The sequence below is a fragment of the Mchenga conophoros genome, linkage group LG11, assembly GCF_057382185.1.
Source record: "Mchenga conophoros isolate Kocher_MC1m ecotype Shallow Benthic linkage group LG11, M_conophoros_male_GT1.1, whole genome shotgun sequence".
Classification (NCBI taxonomy): Eukaryota; Metazoa; Chordata; class Actinopteri; order Cichliformes; family Cichlidae; genus Mchenga; species Mchenga conophoros.
Genome location: NC_140536.1, coordinates 14,101,228 through 14,115,806, shown reverse-complemented (window position 1 = coordinate 14,115,806; position 14,579 = coordinate 14,101,228). Strand labels below are relative to the sequence as shown.

The window sequence follows — 14,579 nt, the reverse complement described above, 5'->3', positions numbered from 1 at the left end:
CCCTGTATTGCTGTTGCTTCCGTAACCTTTACAAAACACAGAATCATCAGGACCTTGTGTAACACGGTGCTGATGATTCAGAGTGCTGATTTTAAATCTTGCACTGTCAAGCTAATTGAGGCTGGGATTTTCATGTGCAGCGTTTTGAATATTGTGATCCAAACAGAAGGGACTCTTTCACAAAATGCTAAAAACGAAAGCCAAATATAGCTGCAGACACCAGGATCAAAGCTGCACTTGAATTATTGGGGATCAGCAATGACTTTAAACCTTAGTATGTTTACTGAGTGTTCCAGTGGGGAGATTGCTTTCTGCGACACACCAAATAATAGGTTGGGACAGTTACATCACAAGTGCAAAATCTGCACATCTATGGATATTTCAAGTGGAAATTTTAGTACTAAATTTTCTGCTGGTTTGGTGGGCATTTTTGAAACCTGTTGGTGTTTGATCGAGTGGTTGTAGTCATTCAGTGGTCGCTGTACAACTGTTATAGCATATTTCTTCAATGATCATAGCTTTTGAAAAGAACAGAGATAAATGTGAGAATACATATGTGTGTGTGTGTGTGTGTGTGTGTGTGTGTGTGTGTGTGTGTGTGTGTGTGTGAGCGAGAGAGAGAGAGAGAGAGAGAAAGAAAGGGAGAGAGTCTCTCTCCTGTCTCTCTTTTTGTTGCTTGTGCTGTCATACCTCTGGATCATGAATCTTGAAGGTCTGCTATCCAATTTCATGAACTTTTCTCTCAGAGCTATCAAAATCTGTTCTCTGAGTTACAGACTTAAAGTGTTGCATGAAAAAGAGAGAGTCATTTTTCTTCACCATAACCAGAACAGCAACTTTAGTAGACACGAATCTTAGACTGATGGCCTCAAAAAGAAGGATTTTATCTGCGTGGCTGTACTGCACCTTTGCATTTCATATTGATAGAATGTGCATTATCGCAGTCCCTCACTACGCTTGTCTGCATGCTTGATGAAAGGGAAATGGGCTCCCTACAACAAAAACAGAAAAGAGGCTTCCTAGAGAATCACTATTACCTCATGAGTGTGTCACTGCAATTTGGGAAAGGGCTGTGAAGTATTAGATTTGGTGATTTTGAATTGCCAACCACTGAGCTGAAAAATAGTAAAATCAAATACACTGAAACACAGCTGGCACATGCATAAGTGCATGGTCACACACACACATACTCAGGTGAAAAATGGTCAAATCAAATAGACTGCCACGCTGAATCCCAGCTGGCACATGCATAAGTATGAACACACACTGTTGTGTACAGAAATAACAGCGATTGTGTGTCTGTGTGGCCTAGTTTAATAACTACTACTGTAGCTCATCGTGCTTTACTTACTTCCCAGCAGATATGGTATTTTATGGCTAGACACCAGTAGATCCTCAAAGTGCTACTGAGGCATATTGCACCTGATGCCAGACCACCGCTGTGAGAGTTGCTGTACAACACAAAACTGTGAGCCAACAACACATCTAATAGGATGCCTGTCGCTCAAGCCTCCAATCTCCCAAACAAACAATAACATCAACACTTCACTTTTCCCGAAGAGACATAAGAAAGACACACAGGATAAGAATTTGTTTTTTATCTGGCCACTTATCTTTTCTATGTAAAACTCTTATTCAGCCTGGGCTGCCACCTTGTAAGGTCTTTGTTTTGCAGCATATTAAAACCTAAGTTGTGTTTTAAATGGACCTAACTGATGACTTATTAATGCTTTTATGAAAAAAGCGAGTCCTGGTTCAATCGAGAAAATTGAAAGAAGAAGCATTTTGGACAAACCAGACAAACCATGTTAAACAGGCAAAGTTAAAACAAACGGGAAAAAAAAACCAAACCCAATATGTGCAGATATGGAAATGGATGAATAACTGCTTAAAAGAAATGCAACTCTACAGGCCAGGACAAAAAGCTAAGGCAAACAGCATGACACCCTGAATTCATTATTAGTTAATCAATGGGTTGTTTCACTATGCACAGCAGAAGCCTTATTGTGTCTTCTCACCTGTAACACTGGATAAGAGACTTTATTTTTGAGATAAAAAGAAGTAACTTTCAGATTAAAGTATTTGTAAAGAATTCAGCCGCTTCTAAGATGCTACTCTGTGAGCATCTTGTCTCAGTTTCAGCACCAGGATGAGGTAACTAAACTGGCAGTGAATGAGAGTGCCCCAATATTTCTTTAGTAAAACAGCAAGTTATTACCATACCATGTAAACAGGTCCCTATATTACATTTTCGATACTTTTGTGTGTCTTTGCCACTGATATTTGACATCGAGTAAGACTGACAGGCCACTCGTAGATTGTTACAAGAAATTTGTTTAATTAAGCACAGCCTCTGTGAGACCAAATATGAAGAACACAAAGCTACCTTTTGAAAAATCTAATAATTCATTTGCTAAAGGGGAAAAGCCTGTTCTTGGTCTACCTGTGTGTGTAGATGGATTATATAATCTCCATGTGCTGCCTCAGAAACATTGTAAACATTGGTAGCAAATTGGTTTAGTTTATTTGAGAAGACATGCTGTAGATTCATGGTAACAGCCACTGAGCAATCTAGCTTTATAGTTAGCTTCACATTGCTTCATTTATTTTCCCAGACAGTGCTCTCCTGTCACATCAGAACTTCAGCTGACAACCACAGACACAAACAGGTGGCCACTGAGAAAGAACATCCATGAAGACACATGCATGTGTTATGAATTTAGTACTACTGAAAATATACTGCACTGTAGAAACATTTAAGAACAGTAATTATAACAAAAAATCAGAATATCATCTCTTACAATATTACCTTTTAATTGATGTGCAAGCAAAATTCTTTCAATAGTGTTTCCCAACTAGGGCCAACAACTGCAACTGTTTCCAAATTTCTGTCCCATGACTTATCTCCTTTTTTTGGTTTATTTGTTTCAAATGTAAAGAGAAATGCATGAATATTGTTAAATAAATGAAAAGTTTCTTTCAGTAAGTATAACTCCAGACATTTATGAGTTTAATCCTCACTTAAAATTGCACCTGATGTGCACAACAGGGTCCAGCTTGAATTTGTAGACTCTCAATTTGGCCTCACCTCAACATATTGCATTTAATCTCAGCTAACGGTGAGCTGTTTATCTTCCTGAATACAAGATGTTGCCAGTCTATCTCCCCCAAGAATACTAGTTATATTAAAACAGACTTCATCAGAACCATCAAACTATATCCAGGCTTCACAGGGGCCTGTCAGCAACATCTAAGAGCTTGGCCCAGGCTTGAAGCCACGAGCGAGCGGCCAGTGGGTGAACTGAGTATTACTTTGGTATGCCACTTGGACTATCCATTAAGATATCAGCACTGAAAGAAACATAAGAAAGCCAGAGCGTAAAATGTTAGCTGTTCCAAGTTCACGTATCATCATCCAGGAAAAGAGCTTATTAACACATCCAAGTAAAATCCTCTTTTTTATTTCCCCTCAATATTTTGGGACTCTGTAAAGTTGAGCAAACACAGACGAAACTGATTTGCTAGTCATCTAATATCCGTATTTAATTTAGTATAGCACAAAGACATCTTATTAAATGCTGGAATGTCAAACAATTTGCCCAGAATGCCTTTCCTTTACATTTGAAAGAAACAGTCAGTAATCATCTTACTGACATGTTGCCAGTCAGCCTAATTAGCAATGAGATGTTCTGTCAGGTCTTTACCTTTTTGTAGCACAAGTTCAATAAGTATTTAAATAATAATAATAAAAATGCCTACATTTCAAGTATAAAATGATGTTTTTGTACAATTTACAATTCAATATAGGTTTATATGATTTTGTTAATCACTGGACTGCATATTTATTTACATACTAAACTCCATCCCAACTTTTTTGGAACTGTATGGGTTGTACTTCTTCATCTTCTTCGACCATTTTTGTGGACCTTGGAGGCAGTTGGATAATGCCCAGCATTCCCACAAGATAGAATATAATTACACAGACAAATTGTAATCCTGATTAGCCCCAGCAGCCTTCCCAGCCTGTTTACATAATCACATTGAGATAAAGTCTTCATCAAGGGCTCAGTGGCCAGATTACAGTCTGTGTAGAACCCACCTGATTACCAATAATTAGAGACTGCCCAGTATAGACTTAATAAAGACACAGACACACACACACACACACACACGTGAGAGATAGAAGAAAATGTCAGAAATACAATGTAGTCACAATAAACAGAAGCAGTGCCACACGACAGATGGACAATTTTCAACAATCTGCTTGCAATCATTAATCGTTCATTGTCTTTTCAAGGGTCCACGATACAGCCCAGAGCCTCTGTGGTCTCTTTGCCCCTTCAGCTTCCTATGAGGACACACCTTCCTAATTTTCATTTATAAGACCCAAACAACAAAAAATGAATGTCTGAGCAGATCTTGATATGCAAAATACCACTGAAAATTAATTAAATCCATAAAAAGTATGAATATAAAGTGAAACAGCATCCATCTGCTTCACTATTCTAATAACCATAAACACTATACGAGTAAAGGGGGCAGATGAAGCAAGCTGTGCACATAACCACAGTCTGGTTCTTCAGAGCATCACCACTTACATTCACATGATATTATCCATTTCTTCTGTAAGTACAGAAGATTTATTGTTGTGAACATATTGATTGTCCACTGATCGATGAACGCATTGCGACAACCATAAAAAACGGACAAAGGCCGCTTTTGTACCCAAGGGAAGAGAGACAGATTGTTCATTGTCAGCGCAAAGGAATTCAATTGGTGTTTGAACCAGTTATTTTGATCATCTATTTCTTCATGTTTTTAAGGACTTTATCTTTAAAACCACAGAAAACTTCAATGTCTACAGTTTATCCTCTTCAATTTGTATACGCAGTATTATATTCTCTTCAAGGATGTGACCAAGTTGCATTGAATTTCCACAGTTAATCGAACTGCTGCAATGAGTTTTGGTTTTTTTTAATGAAATTGTGACATTGTATCTGTTCTGCACAACAAGTTGCAAAACTTTCATTCAACTTCATTATATATGTGCACAGTGCCAAGATTTAGACAGGTGATGGAGATACCTAAGAATCAGAACTGTGCATCACCCAGGACAGGATCCTGGCTCAAAAATAATCTAATTATAGTCACTGAAAAAAGACCTCTAGAAAAGTGCTGTTGTACAAACCCTGCCAGATAGGAGTCTTTTTTATGGCATCATTATCTTAGAAGGAGAAGTGAGTCACAGGCCAGATGTAGCAGATATCTTTTTACTTCTGCAAACACTGTGTCAACTGTCAGAGGCTGAGGAACAACAACTGTTCCATAGTTCTTCTTCCTCTCATTGCGCCGTGTCACTATTTCCTCCACTCTTTTCCAAAAGAAGATCCAGGCCTTCTCCCCTTTCCTCACGTCCTCCTCCTCTCCCTCCCCCCACGCCCTCCCCCAATTCCTGGCTGGCTGTCTCCCTAATAAGTAACAGAACTAGGAGGATTGGCAGTAGCCTCAAGGTTTGACATTGCCACAGTGTGGGTGGTGATGAAACAGCACTGTGCCCGACTCTGCTCCACTCGACTTGGCTCATTCTTGGTGGGCGCTGCTACTCTGCATGCTGCACATCTCATCCACCCCCAAGAGACAGACGTTGGAATTACTCACAGGCCGAGCAATCTGCATGTAAATTAATATCTGTGAGTCCCCACATTCGGAAATAAATACATGCATGCAACAGATAGGTAGCCATTCAGTCACACGCATAAAACATCGTTAATGTGTTTTACGCAAAGACATTCAGAAGTAACACATTTTGGGGGTTTGGGGGGGGGGGGGGGGGTATTTTGATGGCTTCTCTCTCTTTCGCTCTTTGCGTCGGATTTTAGTAAGAAATGAGAATTTCACCCAGTAGTGTGTGGTACTCAAACAGACACACTCATGCACACACACACACACACACACACACACACACTTCTGTTTCGACATGTAACTCCACTGCAAGGGCACGAGAATTTCATTTTTGCTTTCTGCAAATGTTTACGTGCCATTGAACAGCGGATGAGGACATGTTAATTGCAGTGTGCTAAATAAGCACTCGTCGCTTTGACTGACTTTTACAAAAGCTGTAGTGAGTGAACAGCATGAATCTAATTAAAATAAAAACAGAGAGATGACACAATCGAGCTCAAAGTCGTTTTTTAAGGACTTTATTTTGAAAACTGCTGGGAAAGTGGCATTTTACTAGTGCAGTTGTTGGTCTGACTAAATCTTGCTGATGCATATAAGAAGAAGACAGAGGGAAAATAAACTAAAGCAGCTGTTACCTCACCAGCTACATCGAGCACTGAAATGGTCAGACACAGAGACAGAGCCACCAGAATACTAAGAAGCCCACCTTACACCTGCCTGCACTGGCAACTTCGATAAATACCAGCCAACAAATTGGTTCTACACCACTTAACCTGCCTCGGTCCCTGAATGGGTTCAGTAACGTTTCTGGTGAGAAACCGGCCTGACGCAAATCTCACATAAATACTTGAAAAACTCGACCCAGAAACGAGAAAATGCGCGCGGCTTTATCCCAAAAGAAAATCAAAATCTCTTAACATGATCAATGTGCGGCGCGTGCACTTGCGCCTCAACAATTCACTAGTTAGCCTACTAAGCAAAGCAGCTCACGTAGGCTATTAGAAGAAGCGTAGGCTACCGCAAGAATATCTATTGAGCGAATCTGTCAAAGCCTGCATTGAGCGCAAAACCGCCGAAATGCGTCCCTTAAAAGTCCATCCAGAGAGCCGAGGTAGGCTATTATGTGCACGTCTGTAACGTTAAAGGTTTTGATTTCTTGCACGCACGCACACATGCGCGCGCAGACACACACCGAGGCACACCAAGCGCATTCGAAAATGCAGAGAATTGCGGCAGTGGCTCGTACCTTTCACACAAGTGAACATCAGTGAGAAGACGAGGTTCCAAAAAACAATCCCCGTTCTAATCCTCATCGTTTTGGCTTGAACAAAGTCCCGTCTGCCACATTTAACGCATCTCCTGTTGAAAACGTCCCGTAGTTCAATAGATCCGTCGTAGTATCCGTCTCTGTAAATCCCCTTCATGTTCACAACTAAAACATGTAACCTATGGCCAGTTTTCGCTTTCTGTGGGGGTTTAAGTAGATTCCCTTCTCAGAGGAGAAACAGGCAGAGCCGCCCGCCGCGCTTCGTCAGCTGATAGGAGAGAAGTGAGCAAGACTGAATTTTAGGATAGGACCACAGCAACCTGGACGAGGGCTCAACCATCTCTGCTGAGAGGGGCATCAAGTGCAAGGATCTCTGCTGGCGCGCTCTTGTGTCTGCCGTTCAACATATTTCCCTTTGAATCCCTAAAAACCGGCTGATGACGGAGAAGAGTCTGGTCTACAGTTTGAATGCTGGCTTTATCGATCGGCAATTGAGCCAGGCAGAGTGAGAGAGGAAAGGTGGCAGTGGGAGCAGGGAGGGGAGGGTGCGAGAGGGAGAGCGTCCTGTGTAAGTATGATTTGGCGGATGTGTGGGTAACAAATCATGAAGTGGGAACAGCAAGGTGTGGGTGGCAAAGGAGAAGGAGGGAGGTATCTTTATCTTTATTTGCATTCTTCTCATAAAGAAGAATGCAAATACTGAGAAAGAGTCGTACTGTGTTAATGAGAGCGTGTGTGTGTGTGTGTGTGTGTGTGTGTGTGTGTGTGTGTGTGTGTGTGTGTGTGTGTGTGTTTGAGGTGGAAAGGTGTGGGGGTGTTAGTTGAGACTCAGACAGGCAGCATCCCGTCCCGAGAGCTGATGAAAGAAATACGCCTGGTAGGCAATCCCGCCATAACTCTGATTTTCATTTTGGAGATCGAGAGGAGCTGTTATTGGGAGTGATGGGGTTGGGCAATTTGCAATGCAAAGACGGAACGATGACGGCGCAAAGCGCAGCTCAGCTGCAGTGGGGCTCTTCTGCCATCTAGCTTCGGAAGAGTCGCCGACCTCTGCTTTGAAACGGATAGGAAACGGGGAGCAGTGAAGCGAGAGGCCGTGATTGCACATAGAATGAACATCATTATGTTTGTAACACATTCGGATAGAGCTGCTTCAAGAGCGGTTAACTCCAACACACAAAGCTTCGCTTCCTATTTTTACGACACATTTCCTGGATTGCAGTGAACATCCAACACCCTCAAGTTTCGACTGTGTGAGAGCAGCAGCTCTGAACAGAGCTTGAATATCAGATCGGACTCAAATCAATTGTGCATATCTTCGGTTTGAATATGGCCCAATTAATAACTGCAGTTTCAATAACCTCTATAAAAATCAATATTTTTTCCTTAAGAAGAAGCAAAAAAAAAAAAAAAAAAAAAAAAAAAAAAAAAAAAGCTTTTAGTAGAGTAAGAGAGCTGTCCGTGGTGCTGAAACTAAAAACCAGCGTCTTGTTAGGGAAAGCAACTGATGTTTTTATCATTTAAAACGATATGGCCAAAAATATTAAACTTTAATTTAATACTTAATACATACATTAATACCTTTTTAACACATTCAAACTGTTTATACAAAGAAAGAAAGAAAGAAAGAAAGAAAGAAAGAAAGAAAGAAAGAAAGGGACAAGTAAGTTTAAATCTGCATCATGATAATCATCTCTTTTCATGTCTCCGTGTACAAGGTTAGACAGGATGAACTTCACACTCATAACCCTTCAGTCCATTGGGAGAGCAAATGGGGAAAACAGCTTGATCCTGTTCTAATCTTCCCTAATTATTAGGCTGCAGAGGGCAATGGGATTGTTGTCCTTCAGCCAGATAAACAGCAAAAACATAATTCAGCTCTGCAGGCCAAATGGTGGGGAATCAGGATTTCTAATTACAACTCTACAAGATTCATTGGGGATTTTTGTCCTGTAAATAGCTGTAACACTTTATCGCCATCGTATTTCGCAAATTGCATTTTATTCCCTGTTTATTGTGCGTCTAAGAAATGTATTGTAGTTCTTTGTGAAAATCTTATTCTACATGTTTCTGTGGACAGCTAGATATTAATCTATCTCTTTCTACCCCATACAAACTGAATCGCTACCACATGAGCGATAGATTTGTATCCTTCCTCCATTTCTCTGTAGAGTTGTTTATCGCAATGGTTTATGCTGCAGAGGAAAACCGCTGCATATCTGGCAGTGTGAAGTGGAAGGTCCCACATTCCCTCCTGGCATCAGAATTCTTCAGGTGTCTACAGGCTCAACAGAGGCTGCTGGGAATGCATTGAGGCACTAGGCGGCTTGTCTTCGCCACTGTAATCGACAGGTGGGCCCAGGAGAGTGGGCTTCAGTCGTATTGATGCCTCTCGCCAGCTCGCCCTTGCTGCTTGATGAGCAATCAGACAGCCTCCTGCCTGATCCTCCTGTTGTTTTTGTGTGCATTTGTGGGTGTGTGCTCACCTCTGTGTATTAATAGTTCATAAATGCTAAATGGAACATGCATCCTCCTGTGCTTGCATACATCTGTGCGAGCATGGATGAGTATTCTGTGGGAATAGGGGCGCATTTGTGCTAATATTTATGGACTTAAGTTCAAAGGCATCTGCTAAAGGTACCTTTACGTACTTACTACTGGAACAGGAAGCCCGGGGGCCAGTTTACTAACCATCCAGATAATCAGTCAGCTGAATAAAAAGCCACTCAGACTGCTCTAACTCTTAGGGAGCAAATAGGTTGTTGTACTAGTGAGTATGCTCAGCATTTTCTTATTACACCTGGAAAGATTTCCGTGTCACACACAGGTCAAAGCCCTCCTGCATTCCCACAGGGGGGCTAGCTAACGGGATTTCTACCATTGCAGCGTATCCCGCATTCTGTGTATGCATGAGTGCGTGCACATGTTTGAATAAAAGTGTCAAACCGCTTGTGTGCATGTAACGCATATACCCTTCAGTATGTGTCTGCTTTCATGAACACATATTGTGGTGGTATAGGCCTTGGCATTCACATCTAAGTTGAGATCTTCACGCCTGGGTTGTATTTTGTTTGCGTGTGTGTATGTGTGTCTGTATGTACTGGGGCAAAGTGCAGCTGTGAGGGCGTTGATAGAGTAAGCACTGGGGTCGGATTAGCTGACTTGACTTCCCTAGAGGAATATTTCTGAATCTGGCCTCTCTCACACTACCACTAATCCACTGCTGGGTTCAGCTGCTCCATTGCTCTAGGTGTGCACCTACAGTACACAAGCAGCAAGGGGAAGGTAGGTGGGGCAGGTGAAAGGAGTAGAGGGAAGATATGTGTGCATGTGGGTAAGAGGGTAGAGGGGATAGAGATGGAATCAGAGTTGCCGTGTCTGTGACAGTGGGTATTTTTGGGGCTCAAATAAAATCATACCAGGATTCTTTTTTTTTTTTTTTTTTTTTAAGCATTCTTAGTGCTCATGGAGCCCCCCAAAAATGGCCATTCATGCTTATGTGTACATTTGCATACATTTTTATGTCTTTTGTAAAGTCAGCCAACATCCCAGTGCTTCTGTGCTAAGAGATGTAGATGGTGTAGAGGAAGTAAAAGACAGAGGCCTGGGTTTATAAAGAGGCGTGTTTCTGCAGAATCAGTCGTGCGGTGTCATGTGAATCATGCAATTAAAGAAAAACAAACCTTCATGCCTAATCCTGTATCAGGTTACATGGTGGTACAGAGACAAAAATATGCATTGACAGTTTCACTGACATGCCTAGCAAGATCATCATCAGTGCAATGCTAGCACTTTAGCTCAGGGCAACACTCTGAGCTATGAGTCATGGTACATGGTCTGAATAAATATGGATAAAAAGCAACATCAAACACATCAAAACAATTTTGATCCATTTTTAGTTGAAGAAAAAGCCTCATAAAATATGAATTACACAATATTTTGTCTTTCCTCTACACAGCCTATTGCTTACACGTATACACACTCCCTCCTTTCTCACCTTTGTCAAATCCTACCACTTTTGTCTTGTTATTACATGGAAGTTTACCACATTTTGTCTTTCCCTCATTAGGCTTTATATAGGTTTCAGTCAAATCCTGGATGACTGAGCCTGCTCATGTGCTTTGTTCACACATCTGACATTAAACATTCTTAAACCTTTTATCTTCTGAGGAAAAGTCTGAAATAGTAGGACAAGAGAGGCGGAGGCAGCTTGGGGGTGGCGATGTGCTGAGAGAGAGGAAGGGTTAAAGGTATTGATTTAGGAATGGTGTCAAACATAAAGGGGAGTGATAGAAAAGACATGTGACTATAAGAGAGTGAGAGAAAGGAAGGGCAAACAGGCAAAGGAGGGCAGGGAGGATGAATTGAGGTTGTTGGCACTGGGGGAAAAAAGACAGACGCAGGCGCAAGGGTAAAGCATTATAATAAGCAATTGAAAAATACATGTGAGGGAGCACAGAAGCACCAGTAAAAAGGGAAATGTAATGAATACTGAATCTAAATGGATACAAAAAATATGTGTTCATGAAAGAGATAACATATTTCTGGTGATACAAGAATGAGATAATATAGGGAATAGGGTGCCTTGGAGCATCAGAGTATTTTATTTTTTACATGTAAGATGAAAAGCATGCATATTGTTTGTGGGTGTGTGTGTTTACACTCAGGGTCAAACTACTTAAAATGGATAATTAACAAGATGGAAAATGTTTCCAAGTTGGCAATAATTGGCAACACTACAGACAGAAAAAAATGAAGGGAAAAAAAAGTTGCTCGCCAAAGTCACTCCACTGCAGCAGGCCCTACTTCAAAGATGGTCTCATCATATATTGAAATGTAAAATGAAGAGTCTGGTGATACACAGACTTAATCATATGAATAAAAGATCAAAGGGAAAATTTGCTGATTGAGAAAGAGGAGGAGAGAATAAGCAAACGCTAGCGTTTTGATCCACTCCACTGAGAAAAAAACGAGTTAAACACTTTTTTTAGGAAAAAAGGTGTGTATCAGAGACTTGGAAATATGCTGAGAGTATTAATCATGCACTGGGATTATAGAGTGAGAGGTTTTTCTGACGGTCCACAAGATATGTTCATGACAGCCAAGGCTAATCACACTGCAGAATATCAGACTTAACTTTGATTATTAAGGTGTTGTGATGCTAAAATAATACCTTTAACATAAACAATTTATGCTTCAACTGCAGTTATGAGGCTTTTTAATGCGTTTCTTTGTCAAAGTTCTTGCTGAAAAGAAAAACATCCCATTTGAATTCCTTTAAAATACTGTTTGCATTTCTTAAGTACAACAACTGCAATCTGTTGCACCATAATTTCAAAGTACTTCAAAGCTTCATTCCTAAGTGGTGTAAGCATCACACTGGGATATTACACACAAACACACACAAAGGCATAATTCTACAGTCTGTATAATATAATGTTCTGTGTGCCTGAGCATGCCAGACTCATGTGTATAAAAATGTGCCAGCAACCAGCTACAAGTGGGCATAGAGTTGTGTGCGCGCTCTTGGAGACACCTGCTGCAGCGGAAGCTAAAACAAAGATGGTTTTTAAGTGCTTTGGCAGGTGTTTATCTGTCTGTCTTTCTGTCATTTTCTGGACAGATTTTTCCAGCACAATAGCATTCAACCAGCGAAAGATACAGTCACGAACCTTTACAGGTGTGTAACTGACAACAAATTGAAAGCCAAGTTTGACTATGGGTGTGGTCCAACACTCACTGTGACATATGCAATTCTGTGGATAGTACTTTTTGCAGAGCTGAGGCAAATCGAGTATCTACTTTCCTTGTAGGCAAATGACTTTCCTGAGGCAGTGAGCACATCCCGTTTCAAGTGCTGGTTCAAGGACATCTTGTTAGAGCTGACGCGCTCGATGCCATCTACTCATCCTTTTGCTCTTGAGCACATTTCACTCCTCAGCTGCCATTGCCTTTGCCTTACCCATCTTCACCTTGACTTGGCTGCTGTGTGTTCTCAGGTAAGTGAAACAGTGAAACAACAGCCTAGAAATGCACTGCTTTGCCTTCAGCGACAAACATGATGTGATATTCCATCAGATTCTAATAACTCTTCCCCCTTTTTTATTAGACAAAATTAATATTTATGTATTACAAAATGAATGTAAAGTGGAAAAATAATATGGTGATAGAAACTGGGCAATGTATAAAAAGCAGAACATGTACAGCAGGAGTTTGGGCTGTTCAATCATACTTGACAGTTTAAAATACCACCTACTGTTAATGTATGAGCGGCTTCGATACATTAACATTTTTTATATTTGAAAACTTGTTTGAACAAAATCAATAATAAAATAATATAAAACATGAGAACAGAAACAGACATGTTCGAATACAGTATGTATTCACTCTTAGAATCAGGTTGCTCTGTGAAAACATTTATAACATTATGTAGACGTGAACTCAAGTTAACAACTGTTTGCTCAAGTGATGTTTTTAGATGTCACAGAGTAGATGAATGGTGATTTAATTAGGGATCTGATGCATGCATATATTGTATATGTTGAGTGAAGCCATGTGTTGTTTTTGACGAATTAAGTTTGTGTAAATGTTGGTAAATTTAGAAAACAAACTAGGACATTTTGCAAAGACACAAATCATCTGTGCCTGAAATCCAACAGGTGGCAGCTGAACATGTTCTGGTGAAATGGCCAAAAGAGATGGGAGAAGAAAAAAAACCTTGAAGCCAGAAACCTTTTTATTAGCTTAGTTTTTTCTATACCGATAGAAAAAAAGAAAGATTTTACCTCCACAGGATTTCTGTTGCCCCCCCACCCCCCGCTTTAGAGTAAGTTGTGCAAAAAATGGGTCATATTTCTGAAGTTGCTTCAAATTCATATTTTAGTTTCCATAGACACCAGGCAAAGCTTAATTATATACAATTACTATCTGATATGGATTTACATTAATTTTGGAGTGTTCAACAAAGCCAGGTCACCAGTCTATTGTAGAGATGGACCGATCCGATATTACGTATCGGTATCGGTCCGATACTGACCTAAATTACTGGATCGGATATCGGAGAAAAATAAAAAATGTAATCCGATCCATTAAATATCACGAAAGCACCTCACAAAACTTGCAACACGCCGTAACTCACCTCAGAACGTTAGCACGTCAGAGCAGTATGCATCACGTGATAGAGCGGCTGTGGCATGCGGGACCTGTCGGTGGTCTGGATAGCATTTGGAGCTTCGCTAGCAACCCAGCATTTCATCTCCGACAAAGTTATCCCGAGAGAAGTAAAGCAAGTGTGTAAGTCCATCTCTGAATGTTTGTAAAGCATTCCTGCGTTAAGCTTAACAAGCGATATATGGAGCGACTGCCTCTCCTGCTGCTACTTCAATCATGAAACTGCTTAACGATCAGCTGATCGGCTTTTCTGTCGCGAGTCCGTGTCTCTAGTTTGTTTTTGGCCCACTTTGCACCAGAAAGAGTAAACCAGCGGCTGAACAACAGCAGCACGTTTAAGCTTGATCAGCTGTTGTTAGAATGTATTTAATATTACTTTCTACTCCAGGATCCTTTTCTACGTAGCTGACGCTGGTAACTGTGCAGGGGCGGATCTAGCAAAGTTTAGCCAGGGGGGCCG

General features: G+C 40.8%; 1 protein-coding gene across 9 annotated transcripts in view; it reads right to left on the bottom strand.

Moving 5' to 3' along the window:
- Positions 1-7,446, bottom strand: part of LOC146563764 (CUB and sushi domain-containing protein 3-like) — a 249,356-nt gene extending 241,910 nt beyond the window's left edge. For 6 of the 9 annotated variants that reach the window (XM_085291045.1, XM_085291051.1, XM_085291047.1 and 3 more), the window contains exon 1: positions 6,929-7,445. In XM_085291045.1, coding sequence (XP_085147171.1) covers positions 6,929-7,106 — 178 coding nt within the window. In that variant the 5' untranslated portion in view covers positions 7,107-7,445. Of the gene's footprint in view, positions 1-6,928 lie in introns of all 9 variants that reach the window. The other 3 variants (XR_014894357.1, XM_085291050.1, XM_085291053.1) reach the window with 1 other exon arrangement.
- Between the last annotated feature and the right edge of the window lie 7,133 nt (positions 7,447-14,579).